This window comes from Crinia signifera, chromosome 1 (assembly GCF_055691185.1).
Source record: "Crinia signifera chromosome 1, ASM5569118v1, whole genome shotgun sequence".
Lineage (NCBI taxonomy): Eukaryota > Metazoa > Chordata > Amphibia > Anura > Myobatrachidae > Crinia > Crinia signifera.
Window position 1 is genome coordinate 181,918,416 of NC_139217.1, and position 24,219 is coordinate 181,942,634.

Below are 24,219 nucleotides of genomic sequence, written 5' to 3' on the forward strand. Positions count from 1 at the left end.
AAATCTAATGATTTGAGCTGAGTACGATGGAGAGCCCAGGCCTCTTCTCACCCACTAAATGGTGGTGATACGCCTCCAATTTTCCAAATGGAGCTGGTCACTGCCCATCCCTGCCCCATTCTTTGTTGCTGGACTCACTTGCGCACTCACAGAACATGTCCTCCTTATGCACGCAAAGCATCAAAAGTTCTTCATGCAGATGGCCTCAGGTGAAATTGCACCTGAATGACTAGCACTAAGCAATATATTAGACTTTTGAGGGAATGATCAATACAGGCCAAGCCCGTCAGCACCCGATATGTCTGTAAATGACGTAGTACATAGACATATTACGCTTTTGTGCAGATCTATCAGCGCAATGTTTGTAAGGGCAGTCCGCCAACCACCCACACACTTGCTGCAGTGGCTTAGGTCACAGCTGGGACAGGCAAAATCATATACCTGCCTAGCTGTGTGTCCTGACAGACACATTCAATATCGAAGCGGTAAGTGTGTACACTACACTATGCAATAAATAAGAGCCTCCCTCTTATAACACACTTAGGACATTATTCTGTTGACTCTCAAGGCTGCTTACATTTGCAGGCCTTGCTAATCCCCCAGATGCCACCACCCCCCCCCCCCCCGCGCACATCGGCTTGCCTGCACGGCTGCGAATAGATGTTTTTGTAAAACATCCATTTGCAGCCTATGGTGCGACACCCACATCATTTGATGGTCACCGACCATCGAATGATGTGGAAGGTGCACGCATATCTAAGTGACTCTCAGGTCACTTAGATATGCGTGCACACTTGACAGAAACTGGGTAGTCAGCTGACATCTGGTGATGTCAGCTGCTCGCCCCCGGCACCCACGTCGCGGGCTGATTACCATGGGAATGCCCAGCATTTTAATGGGAACACCCATGAAATGCTTGGTGTTCCCATGGCCGCGACTACCCACCACCGTTCCACGCTTGCAGTGTTGGGTGCGCACGCCCGGCGAACACACTGTTCGGGTGACCTTGGGAAGGCCTTGTTTCTTTAATTGTGGCCCCCATTTCGTGGTCGTCATGAAAAAGATGCAGCCTGCTTGGCTGACATGTAGGTTTGAGTGAATAGTGATTGGCTTATGGTGGGTGTAATAAGCGATTAAAATATTTTTCAAAAGAGGTACAGTATATAATTTCCCTAGTTCTATAAGGAGTATAATATAATGTTCCCCTAATGTTAATTTTATTTCCTTTAATTTTCCCCATAACACTGGACAGCCCACTCTCAAATGTTGGTGAAACTTGTGGGCTGCTGCCCTGGCCCATTGTTATCATCTATATGTCTAGTGTCCGTGTGACTCCGAACAATGCCATCTGATGGCAGCAAGTGAAACTTCATCTACTAGCTTTCAAAGCATTTGCTTTGAGTGAGCTTACTGATACATTACATCTCTGTTGAGGCTCATGTAAAGTAAGGCTAATTCTACAAATCTATATGGGTCCAATTTTAATTTCCAGTCCGCCCCTGATCAGTACACAGCTTTCAGTTGATAATGAGATCAGTTGTCACAATGTCTAGTGAAACTAGTGCCAAATTTTAGAAAAAGATAGCGTGCCAAATCTACCGACGTGACGTCTGCTACATTTGATACTACAGTACATGCAGTCTCTGACGTCTTTTCTTTTACTACAGAAATGTAAGAGGACACATTTTTCTTTAATGCATAATGCTAGTTTGAAAGGAACACAATTGTGACATTAACAAGAAAAGGAGTGTGTGTGTGTGTGTGTGTGTGAATGATGCACAGATTAAAACAATCCAGGGCACTGATGATTGTCAGAATCCAACAATTCATTGTTTGACGTTTTATGCCAAAATAAATTATAATAACTATGGGTACTTGTTTCCTAGCACGGCCACACCGATTTGCATCGGGGTGATCGTGTAGGAAAAATTGCGTCGGTCGCATCGCATGCGACCAAATCGCATGCGATGCGACCGACGCGATCAACCCGATTTTTACATTGAATCAAATGTGAATAGGGTCCCTGGGACCCTATTTTACATTGGATTCAATGTAAAGTATTCCCCAGACCCCCAATTTAACCCCCTGAACGCCACCCCACGATTGACTCGAACCCGAAGCGTGGCGAGCGGCGGCGGTGCGCGTCCTCCGACCTTTTCATACCCCTACTATCCACGTCGGCGTGGAGTTGAGAATATAAAGTGTGGCGAGCGCAGCGAGCCCCGCGAGGGGACGCGTATAACTTCACAGGTATCCGCGTCCGCTTGCCACGCTTCGGGCTCGGTGGTTTGCTGCGCTTGCCACACTTTATATTCTCAACTCCACGCCGATGTGGATAGTAGGGATATGAAAAGGTCAGAGGACGCGCACTGCCGCCCCTCGCGGGCGCGGGCTATACCACACCCAAATGAAGACTATTATATTACTGATGTAAATATATTTCTTTTTTTTTTTATTACCAATAAGATTTGCATACAGTATGAGATATTTGTCAAATTTTTCCTAGTCAGGAAAAAAGACACAGGAAACATCAAATTTTAAAAATGCTTACAATGTATTAGCACTGGTTCTTCCCAACATTAAGAAATGTTATGTTTGCACTCATTTATAACAATTATGACTCACTCTCAAAAATATAAATGTGTTCCAGGCTGGTTCCGGTAATAGATCTAGACAGTCAATAGGCCGACACCCAAAGGTCAACATGCAATAGGTCAACAGGGTTAAAAGGTTGGCAGGGTCAAAAGATCGACATGACAAAGGCTGAAATGCAATAGTTCGACATGGGCAAAAGGTTGACATGAAAAAGTCCACAATGTTTTCACTTTTTGGACTTTTTTCATACTTTAACATCCACGTGAACTACAATTGAGAATGGTAAAGTTCTCATGCCTGAAGCATGGTGAGTGAAGCTATGCAAGGATATGCGTTACACTAATTGGGGGGTCCAAGTTGACAGGTGTCGACATTAACATTAAAAAATTGTGGAAAACCTCATGTCAACCTTTTTATGTGCCTACCTTTTCATGTCAACCAAATGACCATGCCAAGCTTTTAACCGTCAACGTATTGCATGTTGACCTATTAGTATGGACCTATCGACTGTCTATCTAGACACTGCCTGCAATGCACATGGTTGTGCCTATTAGAGAAAGATTTTGTTTTTGAGACCGTTACTGAATTAGGCCCTTAGTTAGTGGTCTCATCTAAAAATAAGTAAATCAAATGGCAAATTGGTTAAATGTACTTATCTCTTTTTGGAACAGTGGAGACTAAAATACATCCACATTTCTCATCCACTGTGTTCTTATTCACTATAGATACAAAGGGTACTGGCATATATATATATATATATATATATATATATATATATATATATATATAAGCTGTAGACCGTGTACACATTTTTTCACAGTGCTCAGAAATGTGAGTATGTCTTGAGACACAGCTTCAGTCAGAAAGTTTAAGGCCAGAGACCCATAGGTTCCACTGTAGACAGACACTATTACGGAGGCTAGACCTTCTGGTCAGTGGATGTACTGTATTAGGTGTTCGTAAAGTAGAATCCCAGCTTGTTGCATGTAAATTACAGGCAAATTTCTTCTGGATAGCAAGCATCAACACAGACATTAGCAGGACACAAGTCTAAACACCAAATTATCACATGGATTGAATCCCAGACAACCCTTGATTAAATTTCTTTATGTATTTGTAATGTCAAATTTGCCCCAAGCTTGGAGACTATCTAACATTCTACCTTAACCTTTCATTTAAGTTTACATACTCACTGAAATTATTTACTTGGCTTTACATATATTTGATGACTTGCTTGAATGCACCTATTTGATAATTGAGTGAATTTGTAGTAAATACAATTTGCTTTGGTACTCTGGTTTTACTATGTCTTTCTTTACGGTTTGTAAAACAATGTCTATTAAATAAGGGAAGCCTTCTTCTAGTTTCTTTATAAACTGTGTCCAGCTCACAAATGCAGCTGCAAAACACTGGAAGAATTGAGGCATGTAACTGGCCAATTGGCTGCTTTCTAATTTTGCACAGGAGTAGCATACCAGTGGGACAGGAGTCAGTAGCCCACGCAGGGGTGTTTCAGAGTATCACACAAACCCCCCTGATCAGTGCTGGCCGGCAGAGACACTCTCCCCTTCTCCATAGTCCAGAGAACGGACCGGGTGTACACTAAAAAACTCATGTCAGTGACAGTACTACTGCAGTACCACCAGGCGCCTTTAGGTGCTGTCCCCTCCATTTGTGCTCTGCTTTGAGAACAAATCGAAAGCTGAGCTGACTGAGGCATGGCTGCAGCTCAGAGACAGAAGCGGGCAGCATGGGGAAAGACCTGACACATGGGGATTACAGACTCCAGAGGTCACACTCAGCAGCTTGGATCCTACAGTACAAGGTTGTTTGGATATTGTGTATTCTATCTGTTGACCTTTTTTTTTTCTCTCACTAGGGAGTTCGATCCCGAATTCCAACTGTCGTGACGTCTGGAGATTTGTAATTTGTGACATTTTTCATTTCTTCCAACAGGAACTTGACAGCTGGTATTCAATGTACCGACTGTCGAGTGTCAGAAAGTCTGAAAATTGGCAAAAACGGCCGTGGATTGTCGAAAACAAAACAAAACATGAATTCGAAATCCGAGGCCTTTTCTTATAAAACAGATCCTACTTGTTTTAAAGTCAGTTCTGTTTTTTCGGAATCTGCCTTCAATGCTGTTGGTAACAGCAGCATTGACTAGGCGACGACCGATGTTTTCCCCGTGTAAATAGCGGCTGGGATTGAGTACCCCCCTTAGGTATCTGTCAGTCTGTGTCCACCTATCTTTCTACAGTCTCTCTCTTGGGAGTATATATAAAGTATATATATATATATATATATATATATATATATATATATATATATATATACATATATATACATACACAGAGAGAGAGAGAGAGAGAGAGAGAGAGCGCTAGAGGTTCTCAACCACCTGAAAATATATAATTACCACTATGACTTATGGTGCAATAGAAATGACAAAATACAGTTAAAAAACTTCTATTAAAATTCCATAGTTCACATCAGGATTTCATCTTTAGGATGTAGTATTAATAATAAGGGTTATTGAAACTACATCCTAAAGATGAAATCCTGATGTGAACTATGGAATTTTAATAAAAGTTTTTTAACTGTATTTTGTCATTTCTATTGCACCATAAGTCATAGTGGTGATTATATATTTTCAGGTGGTTGAGAACCTCTAGCGCTCTCTACTCTCTTTCTGTGTTTTCTCTATCTCCCACTAACAGGGGGGATTTGTGGAGAAGCTGCTGTAATATACTGGGCGCTCTTGACAACATAACACACACTCATGTTTGATATATACTGTACGTATGACCAGCAGTGGGCATGTTGGCAGTCAGAATACGATGCTGGCATCCTGAAGGAGGGTATCCCGACAGGGGTCAGGTAAGTATACTTACCCTCCTGACCCTAACCCTCCACACTAGTATCTAGACCTTACCCCTAGACCTTACCCCCACACGCTGCCACGTAAACCTACAACTGAACCCTTTCCCCTACATGCCTCAAGTGCTTCACCCTCAGTCTGACCTCTAAACCCACCCAAGCATATGTTCCCATGTTTGTGCAATGTACAGTATTGGTCATTTTCATTCCCAACCCATGTTCAGACATTTGTTTATACTTACCTACATTTCTAAACAACCCGGACAGGAGTAGATGGGGTCTGCAGAAGCGGAGCCATGCGGGCGCATCATTAGGCCCCTTCCCATTATGATATATCCTGCGAATCATGAGTCTTTGAGGAGGTGGGGCTTCCAACTTCTCTAGAAAGCAGGTGGAATGTGGAAGTAACTCTCCCTGTTCCAGGGTTGTGAGGGACTACCCCTAAAACCGGGTGTCTCCCAAATCTTCCATGGAGTATTGTAGGTAAATATGCATTTGTTTTGTTTGCTAACTCCGTATGGAGTATATGTACAGTACCTGGGGTCCAGTCTTTACGTGATCACATTTGCCAAACATGCCCTCACTGTACTAGACCTAACACCTTATGACACCTCTCCAGGCACAAGCTGGGTACAGTATACTTGTGATATTTATGCCAATGTAAATACCCTGTGAATTACTTACTGAAGGGGATAACACTCAGAATTAATTGAATTTCTTGAGATAAAATAATAGTACTTACAGTATTCATGCATAGGAAACCTGCAATGTACTTAAATCGACTGCCACACAACACTAATACAGCCTACTGATGACTTCCCCAGCATTATGTGGTTATCTGCTCTGTACTATGGAGCTGATTCTGGATCACACGCAGTGACCCAAATTCAGCCCCTGCCCCGATGGTCGGGGTTTGCGCATGTGCAAACCCTGACTGTGAATAGCTATGACGAGTTGATCACACGCCAGGCCATTCACAGCGGGGGGGACTGGACAAGGGCAGTTGCGGCACTGGGCCATGTAAACGCTGAGCATTTTATGCGCTCTCACATGAAAACGCTGGGCGTTCCCATGAGTACATGGGTGGGCCGAAGCCTGCTGGCTGACGTCATATGACATCAGCCGCCCGCCCTGTCTTCCACCTGGCGGGCGCAAATATAAGTCAATTTATTCTGACATATTTGCGATGGCTGTAGAAACCATTTGATGGTCAGCAAATCTTCACTGCTTTGTAAGTCAATTAGAATCACTCCCTATATGTATTGAACTCAGCCACATGAAAAGGCTTTAGAGAGCTCTGTGCTGGCCTTGCTGCCTAAGTACAGGCCAACATAGCCAGATGGGGAAGGTCTACTGGCGCAGGAATGTACAGTATGGATAATAGCATCCAGGACACACTGAGCAGCTGCACAGACTGCAGGGTGCCTGTAAGGGGCATAAAAAGATGCTCCGGATGACACTGGAGCAGCTATACCGGTTGCAGGATGCTTCTCCAGGCACCCTACTATCAATAAGACAGCGCCGTGGGGTAGCAATGTTGCTGCGCCAGAGCCCTGAGCTCTATGTACAGCCCTATTTATGACTCTTTTTGAACGTATGTTTCTTGGTAGCCACTATGTATAAACTTACAAATAATGTGTTAATTATATTTGAAGATAAACACAATTACTGTGAGCTAAAGATTAAGAGTATTGTGCATAGGATATTCACAGTAACTAGTGGAGTTTTATTATTTGTTATTATATTCAAGTAACTTCCAAATTAGAAATGGTTTCTCTACTTCTACTTACAGGGAAAGATGATATACCACTGCTACTTGTACCATTTTTTGCTAATTATATTTTTGGATTATCAGGAAGTTTTTTTTCCACAAGGAAAAGAAATCAGGCGCTATGACAGTAGCTGTGATTCTAAGTAAAACAGCTGCTCAAAAAATGGGGGTGTAGTCAATCCCCACCTAGAGAAAAAGATGCACAAACAGTTATGCACAAGGCATGTGAGCAGTGCTTAATACATTTAAACCAGTTGAATGAATAATGAAAATATTTTACTATAATAAAAACAGATATATAAACAATATACAATAGATGCACAATACAATACACAATGTAAAATAAATGTTAAAATCACGCCACAGGAAAATGGATGGATGGTAGATTGGCCCATGGGAACACAAATGGAGAGCAATGGGGTACAATGGGTCACAGGTAAGTGCACTTTACCGGTATTTTGGGTGACCTTTTTGATCCAGGAAAGTCCACTTTTGTGTCAAACGGTGTTAATCCTCACTATTGATCATGGTAATTTATGAGCCGTTTGGAGGTAGGAGTGAACCATAGGCTTCCGCTATTCTATTGGTGATCTGCCCTAGTGGACTATATTGGATTATAGCCACCAGGGTGGTCCAGGATGCGGTGTCCGCCAGGAGATGGAATGTCACTGGATGGGGCTTCTGCTCACAGGGTCCTTCCCACTTGGTTGGCTGGATGGTGATTGCCACCGGGGGACTTGTAGAGCAGTGTCTGCCACACGGATATAGTTCGATAACAAGGGATACCTGGTATCCAAAAAGTCCACATTGGGCAAGATAGTACACTTTTGAGGTCCTGGGCGTGAAGTTTGGGGGTGTCCACTCAATGCGTTTCACTGCCAACTGCAGCTTTATCAAGAGACATGATAAAACTGCAGTTGGCAGTGAAACGCGTTGAGTCGACACGCCCAGTACCTCAAAAGTGTACTATCTTGCCCACTGTGGACTTTTTGGATACCAGGTACCCCCTTGTTATCGAACTACATCCGTGTGGCGGACACTGCAAGTCCCCCGGTGGCAAACACTATCCAGCCAACCAAGTGGGAAGGACCCTGTGAGCAGAAGCCCCATCCAGTGACATTCCATATCCTGGCGGACACCGCATCCTGGACCACCCTGGTGGCTATAATCCAATATAGTCCACTAGAGCAGATCACGAATAGAATAGCGGAAGCCTATGGTTCACTCCTACCTCCAAACAGCTCATAATTTACCATGATCAATAGTGAGGATTAACACCGTTTGTCACTAAAAGATCAAAAAGGTCACCCAAAATACCGGTAAAGTGCACTTACCTGTGACCCATTGTACCCCATTGCTCTCCATTTGTGTTCCCATGGGCCAATCTACCATCCATCCATTTTCCTGTGGCGTGATTTTAACATTTATTTTACATTGTGTATTGTATTGTGCATCTATTGTATAATGTTTATATATCTGTTTTTATTATAGTAAAATATTTTCATTATTCATTCAACTGGTTTAAATGTATTAAGCACTGCAAACATGCCTTGTGCATGATGTTTGTGCATATGTTTGGATTATATTGTTTTGATTTGAATTTCATTAAGATGCGGATAAAATCCTGACAAATTGTGAACCTGAGTCAAAATATAGGCAGTGGGATCCCATTTACTAAGTTAGGGTTATACTTACTGGGATGTGTCCGAATTCTATCCATCAAGATTACACTATCGGTCTTCTGAATGTTGGGATACCAACTGCTGGAATTTTGTACCCAACCCACTTTTATTTGTGATACTCATTTATTTTTTACTCTATCACTTTGGACACTCTGTTCTAAATGTGTCCTGCCTTTATGTAAATCTGTTTATACCAAAAATAATTAATAATTAAGTTTTAAATTATTTGAGAAGAGTACCCTCAAAAAGGTTATCTTTCTTCTCATGCATCATGAACGTCCGGTACTTATATGTTAGTTGGGCGCCCACTATAGTTAGTACGCTCATACCCCCACTATCCATGTCGGCATGGAGTTGAATTTATATAGTGTGGCGAGCGCAGCAAGCCACCGAGCCCAAAGCATGGCAAGCGTAGCGAGCTCCGCGAGGGGATGCGGAAAACTAAGCAAATAGCTTAGTGGGCACCCAACTAACATATAAGTACCGAATGTCCTTACAAAATTTACAGCATGGAAGGCATTTATCAAATAATTATTACCTTTTTCTTTTCATCCATGTACAAGTGTATGTATAAATATAATATGTAACAGCATTGCTTGCTAACACTAAAAACAAATGCATAAAATTCACTTCCATGAAATATCAAATAATGCAATGTGCTAAATATAGCACCAGGTGGCATTACTCCAATTTTCCAAACAACAGACATACACCGAATTTTCTGGCATCTTGCTCTTCCCCACATCAAAGGGCCTGTCAGGCAGGGATTCAAGGCTAGAGCATCTGCAGATCTATATTTCAAATAGTAGCAGGTAGTCATGATAGCATAGTGACAAGTTCCAAGATTTGACTGTTCCACTAATTGTCAGAGGCTGGAAGGACGTGGTACTTCTGGCTACAGGAACTATTCCCGTAGTATATAGCAGGGATGCCAATCCCGGGGCATTTTTTCAATCCTGGAAATCGGGATTGAAAAATGCTCAATCCTGGGATTGACATCTCTAAGTGGTACAGGCAGTGAGCAGGAGCAAAAAACAAGCCCTGTCCCCCCACTCCGGCCGCCCTGCACATTCATTTACTTACATGGGCAGGTGGCCGGGAGCAGGGCAGACATGAGAGGTGCCTCCAGGAGTGGGTGGGTGGTGTTGGCAGCAGAGCCGCCTGCAGAGAGGACTCAGAGGTGAGGGGTCACTCTGGAGCGGGTATGGGCAGTGCGACCTGAGCAGCATGACCTCTGACCTTCACGCTGCACAGGTTGCACTGCCCATACCTGCTCCAGATTGCAGGCTGGGTCGGGAACTCCTGGGCAGTGTCTGAGCACGCGCTCAGACGCTGCCTGGCATTAGATATGCACATGCGCAGCTAATCCCGGCATTGGAAGGTCCAATCCCGGGATTCAAATCCCGGCATTTTTAAGGCCAAATCCCGGTATCCCGCCAATCCTGATCCCGGGATTGGCCACCCCAGTATATAAGTCATAGGCGATCAACAATGTGCAAACTGATATATCAGTCATGAAGAAAAGACTCTCACCACTACAATCCATTTTGAATGCAGCTGCGAGGCTGATCTTCCTGGCTAGACATTCATTGTCTCCTGATCCGCTCTGCCAGTCCCTCCATTGGTTGCCTGTATATTACCGCATTCAATATAAAATACTTCTACTTACATACAAAGCCATTACTCTGACTACACTGACTTATATCATATACATTGAAAATGGATTAAATCAACCAAAATCGGACAAGTGTATTGCCAGCTTAACTCTATGGTCGCGTAGGATGGCTGCAGGAATTGAGATGATGGACCATGTATTCTCCGTACAGTATCGCAGGCAAATGATGAGAAAGGCCCTGAAAATGGTCATTATGCGCCTGAATTTTGTGACCACTTCCTGTTATCTCCCACAAATGGTCCCTGCCTATCAATCAGTTTGCAAATAAATCCTCTGTGCTCATTGTTGCTAATGAATTGCTGCACATGCACAGTGCGAACGTGACACATACTAGTGGTAACATAAAATCACTTCTGGAATGTTCAGGTGACAGGCAGTCCTTGGCATAATACAATGTAACGCATTTTACTTTCCAAACGTTACAGTGGTTAAACAACTATGCACATCCAATAAGCACACATTCTTGTGTATCTATGATGCTACAATAGAAATTATATTTGTTTTCTCACTAGCTTGGAACTCATAAACAAACAACTACATATTTATCTTGGATGATGAACCAGAGACACCTTTATTTGTTGTGCATAGCAACAAATAAGCCAGTGATGTAAACTAACATATACAGTATGGCTAAAGAAATACACTTCTATTGTAATTTAAAACTTAAAATAAGCACATACTGTATACTGTATATGAGCAAAACAAAAATGAAGCCTACTTCTGTAAGGAAACAAGCAATTTTCCTTTTGGCCAACTGGTGATTTCAGCACGGTGTAAAATGAAGGCACCATAGACAGCTCAATGTGACATTCTAGGCCAGCGGTTCTCAAACTGTGGGTCCTGACCCCCAAGTCGGTCCCGACCTTCTCAGTATGGGGTTGCAACTATTCAAAAATCTTTTGAATTGTTTATTTTAGACTCTTCCCATCATGTTTTGCCTCCACAATGCTGCCATGCAGGTGCTCTCTGATGACTACACATGTTATGTGATCTTCTGCAGTAACTTTCTGGGGTCCCGTAATTATTTTTATTGTCTGGTGGGGTCCCAGAGCAAAATAGTTTGAGGACCCCTGTTCTAGGCTATCTGGGACACATGGTACACTGTCACGCACTGACCACTGCTTGTGTTGCGATTCTAAAAAGTTTCTCAGCTGTCAGCAGTCCAGTTGTGCTGGCAGTATTACAAAGAGAGTGAGACAAAGAGGAATCTAAAGAACTATTTTTATTTTGGAACATATGTTTTCTCTCTGATGTAATATGAGAGTTGATAAGGTAGATTAGGACTGTCATAAAACAGATTGATAGACAAGGCTTAGCACGATTATACTTTCTTCATCTGTAGAAGTTACATCTTTCATCATATATTCACCAAGAGTGGATATAAAAGCAATACTATGAAATCTATCCTTTGACTTTCATAAATGATGAACTCGCTGATGTAATCTTTAAAGTGAAATGTTTATACATAGTATCTAACAAATTTTCAAGCAGATTTAAAGTACTTTATTTAAAACCACCAAGTGCAAATTTGTTTTGTATCCATACACATCAATTGGGGAAAATGCTTACTAACTTGTAATGCTTACGGTCCATAACCTGTGATGTGTGGGATAATATATTCTACTAAATTTCAAAGGGTACAGGGATTGTGAGGCAATATTACCTCACTTTACTGGGACAGTACAGATGGACGGTGTAAAGGTTAGCATTACTGTCTCGGAGCACTGTGGTCTTGGGTTTGCTTCCCACCGTGGCTCTAACTTCTCCCTGTGCCTGCTTGGGTTTATACTTCTAGATTCATTGATATGTGGTAGGGAATATAGATTGTAAGCTTCACTGGGGCAGGGACTGTTGTGAATGGGCAACTATTCTTTGCAAATGCGCTGTGAAATGTGTGAGCGTTATATATAAATGGTAATACATAAATATCGCAGATTAAATAAATACTGAGTTTAGAGTGTGATAGATAGTTAAATAGATAGAAGTGGCGGAAAAATGCCACCTCAGGCCAAGCCACGGCGGGGTGGGTCTGTGCAAAAACAGCCATCCCAACCTGGCCACAACCATCTAGGAGACAGATGGTTAAAGGCAATTATCCTCCAAAATACTTGCCTTGATATATACAGTAGGGATTTATTTAATAAAATGGGAGTTCTACTGAAGAAGGGTTGTTGCTATGGGTAACTAATCAAATTCTTCTAGAAAGTGCTAAATCTATAAAAAGTAGATTCTGGTTGGTTGCTATGGACAACATCCCATTTTCCATATAACTCACATCTTAGTAAATAAACCCCATAGTTTGTCTTTGTCTTTTTTTCAGTGAGTGTGTAGATATCGCCAACAATTGTGAGTGGTACTTTGCAAAAACACCTATTAAGAAATGAATATACTTTTATAAATTATAAGGAAAACATCTGAAAAATAGGGTTAGGGTGTCCTTAAATCAGGCATGTCCAAACTGTGACCCTCTAGCTGTTGTGAAACTGCACATCCCAGCATGCCTTTCCATAGCTTTAGCATCCCTAATAGCAAAAATGTGGCAAGGCATGATGGATTGTAGTTTCACAACAGCTGGAGGGCCATATTTTGGACATGCCTGCTTTAAATTATAAGAATCCCAGATATGCTTTTATCTAGAATCATCGATGTAGTGGTGCTAGTCTTGGGACAGCAGTCAAGGCATATTAATCAATCGTGGGCCCACATACCTTTTGCCATCAGTACAGTCTTCCTTGCAATTTTCTGGAATATGGCACATATGCCCGTGGAGGCCCTTAGGCAGTTGAAATCTCGGGCACCAACCCCCCAACCCCTCTCCTAATATGTGTCACTATCTTGAGGTCTACCTTGCAAATCATGGTACTTATGTATTATCTGGGCTCCCATGTTAAATGCACCTAATTTTTTCATACCCCTACTATCCAACTACGCATGGAGTTGATTTTATATAGTGTTGCGAGCGCAGCGAGCCACCGTGCCCGAAGCGTGGCGAGCCAAGGGGACGCGGTCTCATAAGAAAAATGGGAGCCCAGATATTACATAAGTACCCAAATCATTTCCTAATAGGTTTTTTATTTTATCAACTAACAGTCTATGATCTTGAAAATGTAATGTGCTTCTGATATCTATAGTTGATGTACTTTAAGCTACTAATGGGTACATTGTATTAAAACAGTATAGTAATTTTTTTCCATCTTTTGGAAACAATTTAAAAACCATGCTTGTGATTTTCTTTCAAGATTAAATCATTATTATTTTGATTTGTTGCTGCGGAGCCTTTAAAACGCATAAGGCCGGTGCTTACTCCGCCTGTTCCAACAATGTACATAGGCCTCCTGCCCTAGTGGAAGCCACTAGTGAAAAGGAATAAAAAGATTACCAGTACCACTGCTATACCTCATGGCTGTTATCAAAAGATGTTATCAGTAGATGGGTGTAATCAGGATCCAGAGCTTCCCTGCCCCATTGGCAAACCCCACCCACTCACCTCTCCATAAATTTGGTGCCACCCAAAGGCCACCTGTGATATTCTGCAGGTATAGTATCAGAAAAGGCATGTGTACATCAGCTGAGCAAAGTACAAATTCACATTCCGCATCAGCACTAGTTGCAGAGAAGTTTTATTTCCAGGGGTAACTAAAATACTAAGCGCTTCATTAAGATCACAAAAGATCAGGAATCTCTGCAATCAGTGACTGCATAGAATAGGAAGCAGCTTTTTGTGAGGCTCAAGCACACTAAGGAGGTTATTCTGATTGAATCGGTCCCCCCGCGCATTCACACGGGCGAGCAATGTTTTGTTAATGCGCATAACCATTTATGCACATGTGCAGGGTCTGTGTGTGTGCCAACGGACGCAGCGACTTGCATAGTCACATCCCCGTTCACACTGAGCAGTACAGACAGAGGTCGTGGGGTGGCGAGCAAGGGTCACTCCCATGGGAATACCCAGCGTTTAATGGGTTTAATGGCGCTGCAAATCTGAGTCAACAGAGAGTGACTTCGATCTGAGAACGCTTAACTAATCATTCGATGGTCGGCAACCATTGAATGATTTCAGCCCCGCACGCAAGACATCCATTATGCAAAACATCCATTCACATGCTTGCGGGGAAAATTGGCATGCGAGTGCGCGAGGGGGGGTGTGGCCATTCATGCGAGTGGCAGGAGGTGTTTAGTTGGCTCGCTAAGCTGCGCAAAATCGCAGAGTTGCGAGTCAACCAGAATTACCTCCTAAAGGTGCAGCAAGCAGCCCTAGGGTAACCATTAAATACATGGATGGAGGAAGGGGAAAATGAGAAGAGTGTAGGAATTCACCCAATGATTTGGGAACACCTAGATTTTCAGCAATGTAATAAAGTTCCACTCCTCCAAATATTCTGGTTGGTGGAGCACTGTAATAAAATATAAATACAGAAATATATCAAATTAGTACAAAAGTCAACCCAACATGCAGAGCTGAAGATTGATGGCTAATGCAATGTAAGAAGAAGATGCAGGCAGGGGGGTCAGGAACACTTGTGTTGAAATGGGTAGATGATATATGTACTCGACATGTGTGTGTTGTTTTTGAAATGCAATGTCATTTTCCATGCTCTATTCTGTACTGTACATTGGAAGAATCAAACGGTTTGTATACAGTGTTAAGAGAAGTGTAAAAAGCTGCCCTGATGTGCATTTAAGTACAGTTAAATGAATTTGCAATGTAAGATTACTGTATGTTATTGGAAACTTAGAACCCCAGCCACAAAGTACATCTGACACTGTGTAAGTATATGGGACACATAATAAATGCTTGACACTATTTGCATACCTCCCAACCATCCCGATATTGCCGGGACAGTCCCGATTATCAGGGTCTGTCATGGCATCCCACCCACGGCCTGCAGTGTCCCGCGGGTGGGGGAGGTTGCCGCGGGAGATAATCACTGTTTATACCTCCCGCGGCAACCTCCCCCGCCCACGGTACACTGCGGGCTGTAATCACTGTGCCTCATGCCTGGGCTGAGCCTGTGCAGTGAGCGCATAGCTTCCCGCTCCCCGATCGCCACTCCCTGCGGCATGGCCATGGAGATGTAGCGCACATGTGCGCACCACAGACCACACACATGGGACACACTGGTGGCTGCAGAGTTGTAGGCAGCTCGCCCCCTAGCAGCTATGTAGCTGCTACTAGAGGGCAAACATCCTCCGGCAGCCAATAGTCCGGTTTGACCCGCCCCCTATGACGTGTGATGCTGTGTGCCGCCCAGCCATGCCTCTCACACACTTGTCACGAGGACGGGCTGGCTGGCTGGCTGCACTGTAAGCTGGGGCTGGCTTTTTCCAAGTGGAAAATAGACGCTGCGCGCATGCGCACAGCGTCTATCCCCCGCATCCAGAGGGGCTGGGGGTTTGGCAAGAGGCAATGCCCCCACAGCGTAAAACGGGGGTGTAGCCTCGCAGGACAACGCGATTATAGGCCATGCCCGCGGCAAGCCACGCCCCTTAATTTCCGAAGGCGTGCGCAAGTGTCCCTCCTCGGATAAACTGAAAGCTGGGAGGTATGATTTAGTGAACCTGGCTGTATATAACACCACACAGGTGACATCAGTCAGTAATACTGTTTAGAGCAGCTAAGTGACGTGAGAACCCAACAGGCACATGACATCCTGTGGAATCCCAGCTATTCTGTGCGATAGGTATATTTGCTTCCTCAGGGCACAGTAAAATACAGCATACCTGCTTTGAAGCACAGGAAATTTAAACACCTGCATGCGTGTGTAAAAGAAAACATGCTTATACTAACTCAGATGCAAAAAGAAGACAAGTCTCAGGTCATACACAAAAAACATAGAACATACAGAGGTACATTTGCAAGCAAAATACTCTTAGCAGTAAGACAGAGATTTCACCTCCTACATATTCTTAAGCCTCTTTAATGCAGTGATGGTTGCAAACAAAAATATGTCAGTGGTAACAAGTTTTAAGGCAGTAATTAAAATAATAAATGAAAAATCAAAGAAAATTTAGTTTAGTGACTGAAGACTGTTCCCTCCAGACACACACTGTATTCTGCCAAAATGATTGTTAAGAAATATGTTTAGCTAACCTTGTGTGCGGCACCTTACGCTGGCTATTCTCTGCCTTAAGACGTAGTAGAAAGCTGCAAAACAAATGTCCAAAAAAGGAATTGTAGATCTTTATTTTTAGGTTTTTTTTGTTCCTTTTGGGGAGGCTGGACTTGGGATATTATCAACATGCTACATTCCGGCAGCCTTAAACACATTCAACTTTTAGAGAAAGTCTGCAACAAGAAAAAGATCTGGGACAGGTTTAAAAAAAATATATAAATAAAAACAGCACAAAACATGTATGTTATTGTAATGCACAATGCATGCTGAAAGATAAAACAAGTTAGTTATACATTACGTACAGAAGTATTACATATCATCAAAACAAAGAGGAGCATAATAAAATAAATAGCAGTAGAGGCCATTCTCAAAGTCCCATAGTTGCAAACAATCTCCTAGTAATTGATGGAGACCCCATGAGAATTTTGACATGTTAAGATGCACTTGACAGACACCTTACTTTAAAATCCTCACTCACTGTATTTAGCATTTAAATGCTCAAACTGGCTAAATGTTAGCCATGCACATCATGTTTGGGATAAGCTAATCAATGTTTTCATTGTAATGCTCTGATTCCTCTTATCCTAAGGTAACTAAAATACCCCAAGTAGGTCATGTTTTCAGGATTTCTGTGTAATAATAATAATCGCTGATATAAGGAAATATATTAACTTACCTTTGTATGATCAAAGAAATCCTCAAAACATGACCTGTTGGATTGTTTTTATGGTATGCGTAGACACAAACACAGTTTGCCTGCTTCTAGTCATATTATGTGGCGCCTCCATTTACATAAGAGAGGAGGCAGGAATGAAGAAATACTTTATTTGTTCATTTAGTCATTGAGTGTTACAGGCACTTAAGCTGCTAAGGGGCACTGTGGTTCTAATGTCTCCACAGATGCTAAATATCCAGTATAGCTATCGTTGTAAACATGATATGTGGTACTCGGGGTACTTGATAAATAGACACACGGCAGGCTATTTAAAGTATCAATGTTTAACTATTGGTTTTATATTTTCATCAGGATACTGTATATAAAAAAATATATAAAGAAACGCATATGGGGGGAATTCAGACATGGCTTATTTTGCCTTAAAGTATTAATTATCGGTACTTTTAAAATGCATAGTATCTGTTCTCTGAGTGTGCAAATGTGCCCTGCAGTTGTTGGAATCAGGACTGCATCAGACTATCAGTGATTGACAGTCTGTTTACATAAAAGGAGGTCAATCGCCATCATTTAGGGGGAGCGAAAAGGCCAAGGATCCCCATCATTGGACGGAGATATATTGGCCTCTGTGACAAACTTCTTGCCATAAGCTACCTGGAGAATGAGAAATCTGATGCTGTATCCTAGGATGCAGGTCAGATCACTACTGCAGCAGAAAGAGTCTGCTTTTAATAAACACCTTACAAGAAATCAGCAGTGATAGCAACACCAACCACATATCATTCCAGTCCATGATGTTTCTGGATTTGTGGATCTCCTAATGAAGGCACCAGGTCAAGCTATTCCAGTAAGCTGCGAGTGAAATGACAAGGATCAGAATTATATACACAATACTAGCAGGCCTGCTGGATCTGTTTCTCTCTTATTCTCATATTGGCCATTATTTTGATTCATTCGGATCCCCCGTGCGTTTGCGTGGTAATTGGCCCATGACGTGGATATTGGGTGCGGGCAGCTGACATCACCAGATGTCAGCTGCCCGCCCACTTCCTGACAAATGTGGAAGGCAACCATTAAATGATTTGGGTGTTCCCCACAGCCTGGGAATGGATGTTTATGTTAAACATCCATTCAAAGCCCATGCAAACGTACACGGTGTGTATATGTGTGTCATATCTGAATTTTTTTTAAATAGATTTGTAACAAATAACTGTCACATCTATAGGCAGCTTCATGTAGTTTGGAATTTGCCTTCACTTAAATAACACGTGAACAACAGCTCTACATGCTGATTAAGGATAATAGATTCATTATCGGGAAACAAGATGTAAAACTACTGTGTAATGACTCTGTCTTTCTGCAAAACTTTGATGGAAAGGGTCAATATCACAAAACTAGCGGCACTAATATTACCAACCTGTGTAAAATCAAAAAGTATTTTTATACGCTGCATAGGAAATAGTGAGGAGCCACAGAATGCATCCTTCATTGTTACAGGGCGGATCAGGCTATTTTAGTCCTGTCTATATTTTTAGTGGCAGTACAAACCAGAGACATTGAAAATGACCCCAACTACATAGTCCAAAAATGTGTTGCCAGAGACTAATAACATACATGCTATGGCACGGTGTTATGAGAAAGTGCAAAAGACATTCATAAATAAAAACATCATAACACGTCCTGTTTAAGGCTTTTTGGTCTCTCAGGACTAGAATGGCTGTAATGAACGACTTTATAAGACAGAATCTCATACAAAAACAAAAAGCACAGATACAGTATAGTACAAGAGAGCACATTCAGTTCAAGGTTAAAGAAACTTTAACCACCATACATGGGAATCTCAGAAAGTGACAGTTTTTGTACACTTGATACTCAGTTTAAATAATTCCACTATAAAAATGTTTGTAAACCTTATATTGCAATATCTTGTGCTTGAACCATAGAGGTCCCTCTACCGCCTTTCTCATACAACTAGACTTCCATGGGTCATACTGCCATATGAGTCAGCTAATGTGAAGACTGTTGGCAGTCCAAGCAAAGAAACCATTGGGGCAGGGAATTTTGAGTTTTAAATATTGTCACTGTGGCTGATACATTTAACGGGAAGTTAGACAACTGAGGTAAGTGTTATCCTTTGTGGATTTCAGCTGGGGTCCCAAAAGCACAGGTATCCAGGCATTAGATCTACACTGTCACGGTAGACAATCAAAAGTATGACAACTATTGGTTGACAGTCAAAAGGTTGACATGATCAAAAGGACGACAGTCAAAAGGTTGATATGGTCAAAAGGTCAATAAGCGTTTTTCATGATTTTTTTTTTTGGAAAACCGACTTGGTCATACTTTACCATCCATGTGGGCATAGAGATTGATTATGACTGAAGCATGGCGAGCGCATCAGTACACTTATATAGTGTCCATGCCAACCTATGTCGACACAGACAACATACAGTGAAAACCTCATAGCTTTTGTCAACCAAAAACCCCCCAGGAAACTGATGTTGACCTTTTCCACATCGACCCTTTGACCCTGTCAACTTTTGATTGTAGACCTAGACACTGTAGCTCTAAAAGACCATAACCAGAAGCACAAAGGGAGAAAGGATGAATGGACCCCAAACATTTCATCCAGGTTCATAACATTAGAATAATTTATTAAACTAGAGTATTTTATATTATCAATTCACTTCTGTGATAATAAGAAAACTCTTTAGATAGGTATGCTAATTATAATTTAGTTGAAAGTTTTGGAGAAAATGCCCATGTTGAGTTTGACATTCCTCTATACCATCCTATATAATAAAAGGCAACTGCTGCTCTCACCTCTATGGGGGAAAAGAAGCGTTTTGCCTGACGGTGTCCACTAGATGGCATCAGTTAGAGCATTCGGGAGCTGCTTTATTCAGATATGCACAGCAGCCAGCACTGAGACTGCTGTTATGTTGTTCGTCATTTCGACTGGCTGGTGCTATTATACTTTGTAAAATTGGATTTTAATAAATTTCTGTTTTTTGAAAACAATTTTGCCATTTAAGTATCAGTTTAGCATATTATTAGTGATCAACACAGTGTAAAATGTGTTAGATGGGGCTCTGCGTTGGTCATCACAGTGTCAGGCAATTTCAGGTCACTTAATGTTCCCAGGTATGTTAGCCACATTTGTGGCCGGAGACTGGACAGTAGCATGCTAAAAGTAAACATTCAAAAATGCTATAAAGCAACAAAAAGGGACAATTAGCGAATGAAGAGAAGCTAATGCTGTATACTTTTGGCAGATAATTAGATTATAAGGGATACAATTACTAAAGGTTCTAAAACTGCAATTAATCAGATTACTGTATGTTTATCATTTCTCTATTGCATCCTAGAAAATGATAGACATAATCCGATTGGTTGCTATGGGTACACCACCTCTAAATTTGTAGAACCTTTAGTAAATTCTCCCCATAGTGAAGCTGGAAGATATTTGTCCTGAAAGTCACTATTACGAACAAGTGTTACCTAAACAATGGTACAATCTGAATTCTATCATTGTAAGTGAAGTTACGGCATGCTAATAAAAAATGATCTCTAAAATGTGCTTGATGTAAAGTGTACACATGTACATGCGTTCACCTCATTCAAACAAGCTATCTACTATCTAATAGCTTAATAATAGCCGTAGTCTAACTGATCCAAGGATCACTTGCGTTTGCTGTCAGTAGCGTCTTTTTGACACTGCTTAGTATATGGGGGTATTTAAACCAATCCCGAATATTCTGACAGTCGGAAAATCTGTACTATTCGAAGATTATTGGTCAAATTAACATTCAGCCTATTCAATCCAAATTCCATTTTGACTCTTGGACAAAATCGGCACAGTTGGAAAACATGAGGATCATCAAATTACTTTCCGATTCCTGTAAACAAAGTGGAACCTGCATCGACGGAAAACCCAACTGAAAACAGTCACATTTAAAAGGTAATATGTAATATTCACTGTAATTCTCATCAACTGCCCACAAATCAAAGATGTTTCAAAACACCATTGTGTAACCACACTTAATATAGCGCAATGTCACATAAATTTTGATACCAATATATCAAATTTTACATCACGGTTAAAAGCAAATTCCTTTGTTGTAATATGTTTACTCAGATATAACTGAGCCAGAAATAGGGATTACTACAATCAGGCCTTTCATTATGTTCAAAATTGTATCTTTAGTTGGTTGTGCGTGTAACGGACAGTGCAGGGAAACAGGAAAGCACCCAAATGTACACATTTACCATACAAGGTTTAATTATTCAACTGGACATAAATGCTGAATGTATTAAGTCTCTACATACTCTTTACTGGTAAAAGACATGGGATTTGTTATTCAATGGAATAAATTAAGCTTGCCTTGGAGGCTGTTATTTATAACAACAAGAGTGTGATTTGCAAACTTTTGTTGAAAATACTGGGCATACAGTCAAAACTATTTTTATTGCACACTTCTCATACCTACCTAAAGGGGAGATCCATAGAGTATGTGTGTGGGAGAGACAGGCTGCTGTCCAAGTAGGTTATTATGTTGCCAATAGATGATTACCTTCTCCATAACGATAGGCAAATATGTGCCCCCTTTCTGAGCACCATGCATGATACACTACACAAACTAAAATATCACTCACTTTGCACCGGCCCAATAAAGTGCTCTGCCTCCAAACAGTACCGCTCCTGGAATCGAGATAGATATGATGTATCCAATGGTGTTTGTGCATCTATAAATGTAGTTCCCCTGTGACAAGTGCATCTGGTTGGCTGAGACACTGATAGTGGCCATGGGCCTGGGTACTAGGCATAACTAAATTCATGGGACCATAATCACATCCCCTCCCTCAAAAAGGAAAAAATATATAGTATGTAAAGTGTTGCTGTATGCTACAGAAGGGGGCTCCAGCTGCCGTACGGCAAAGAGCATTAGCAGCTAAACCAGGCCCCTCCAACAAGCCCTCTCCTTTACAATTAGTATGGAAACCACCTGCCACTCATGGTTGGTGGAGGAGGCATTCTATTTTACTACATGCAGAGCCCTCTTAGAAAAGTAGTCAGCACCCCCATAGTAAATTGGAAATTTCACCACCAAATGTGCACTTTCCACCTTTAGCTTATTTACAGTATATCACTTCCCATAGATTAAGGGGGATAGTCAATCCTGTCTCTCCTTTCATGCGCATGTGCCTGCAGCTTGCCCACACAGTCACATGACAGGGCTGATTCTCATACCCTTCCCATCCCTGGTTTAATTTTCACTACTAATAGCAGCACGATGTAATACATAAGGTAGACTGGTGGTTGGGATGCTGGTGGTCAGAATACCGAAGCCGGCATCCCGACAGGGGACAAGTACAGTAAGTCTACTTCTTCCCCTTCCCTGCAGCCTAACCCTAACCATCCTCGCTATTGCCTATGCCTAACCCTTGTAGCCCGCCACCTAAAGCTATCTACCCCTGCCCCCAGCCTAAAACTGACCCCCCCTTTTCTAAGCGCTTAACCTTAACCCTCCACCCCATAGCATAACCCAAATATTTCTCAACCTACCCCCTTCCACCAGTTGACTCTAACCCACCTTGGAATACTTACACTCGCCAGTATCCTAATTGATGTTGGGATTTCGGTGCCGGTCTACCAGGGGTAGTCAGGATGCTGGTGTAAATATAGTGAACGCTGGCATCCCAACTGCCGGAATGCTGAACGCATCCCGAGCATGAAATCACAGCAAATTTATTCCAGGTCCACATTATTTCACATTTATAAAACACATTAAAAATATTACATTTAGTTACAACTTGTCAATGCAGAATATAGAAAATATGTCTTTCAATAAGCAGTAGACTCAGCTATGCCATTTTTTTAGTAGAGCAGTATGATAAGCATGACAGTGTCAGCAAATGAAAATGTGCATTGAAACTAATTTGCATTTTAAACAGCACAGCAAGCATACTTATAACATCATATTAAAAAGCAAAAGCATAAATGTGAATCCAGCAGCCACATGCAAGAAACAAATTTTTATAAAACTACACACCCTTAAGCTTTTGTGATATTATGAGGCTAAGGCCCATATTGTGTGACATGTGACTGATTTTCCCAGACATACCTGTGCCCCTGAACTATACACACATGCTTGTATTTATAGTTGCCTATTTCCCTCTCTCCCAGATTAGTCTAGCAATCTCCCTCATTTCACCTAGCCCACATTATGTAGCTGTTGAATGAGAGATAGATACATTTACATTGAATCATCAGTACCATTTCCCAGCATTGGTGATAAAACAGAATGATCCCTATGACTACATGCATGTCCTGTGGACATTCATATGGAACCACATGTAAAAATACAATAGATGAACAATCCCTGACACGTATCAGTGACTTTTCTTTTCCAGGTATAGTAGCTCTTACTAACTGCTTTGGGGCTCATCTACATATAAGTCATTTTAAAAGATTCCTCTCAGATGTAGCAGTATTACGTCACACAGACGTAGTGAGTTGCTAGTGAGATTCTGTCATGTTTCTTTAGTCTCAATTCTATAAAATGTAGTGAGATGGTCTGACCGATTCTACAGAGCATTTAGACCTGGTGATTCTCTATTCGAGTTAATTTAGCCAATTAAACCAGAGGTCCATAGGTATATAAAGATAGTAGGGGGGGACCAAGTGCAATCTCTGTCTGGAATGCCACCACCACTACAACATACAGAAACATTTACAAAACGGATATATAGGTACTAAACATGTTAATAGTTTCTTTGTTCTTTTTGAAGCTAGTTTACTCTCAAAGGTCTGGAAAATTTGTGCGGTT

The 24,219-nt window shown here is 41.7% G+C and overlaps 1 protein-coding gene across 8 annotated transcripts in view; it reads right to left on the reverse strand.

Moving 5' to 3' along the window:
* Positions 1 to 24,219, reverse strand: part of NPNT (nephronectin) — a 116,035-nt gene that overhangs the window by 49,497 nt on the left and 42,319 nt on the right. For 5 of the 8 annotated variants that reach the window (XM_083178746.1, XM_083178762.1, XM_083178720.1 and 2 more), the window contains exon 3: positions 16,695 to 16,748. The exons of the other annotated variants lie outside the window; for them this stretch is intronic. In XM_083178746.1, coding sequence (XP_083034872.1) covers positions 16,695 to 16,748 — 54 coding nt within the window. The remainder of the gene's footprint in view (positions 1 to 16,694; positions 16,749 to 24,219) is intronic. 8 annotated transcript variants of the gene reach the window in all.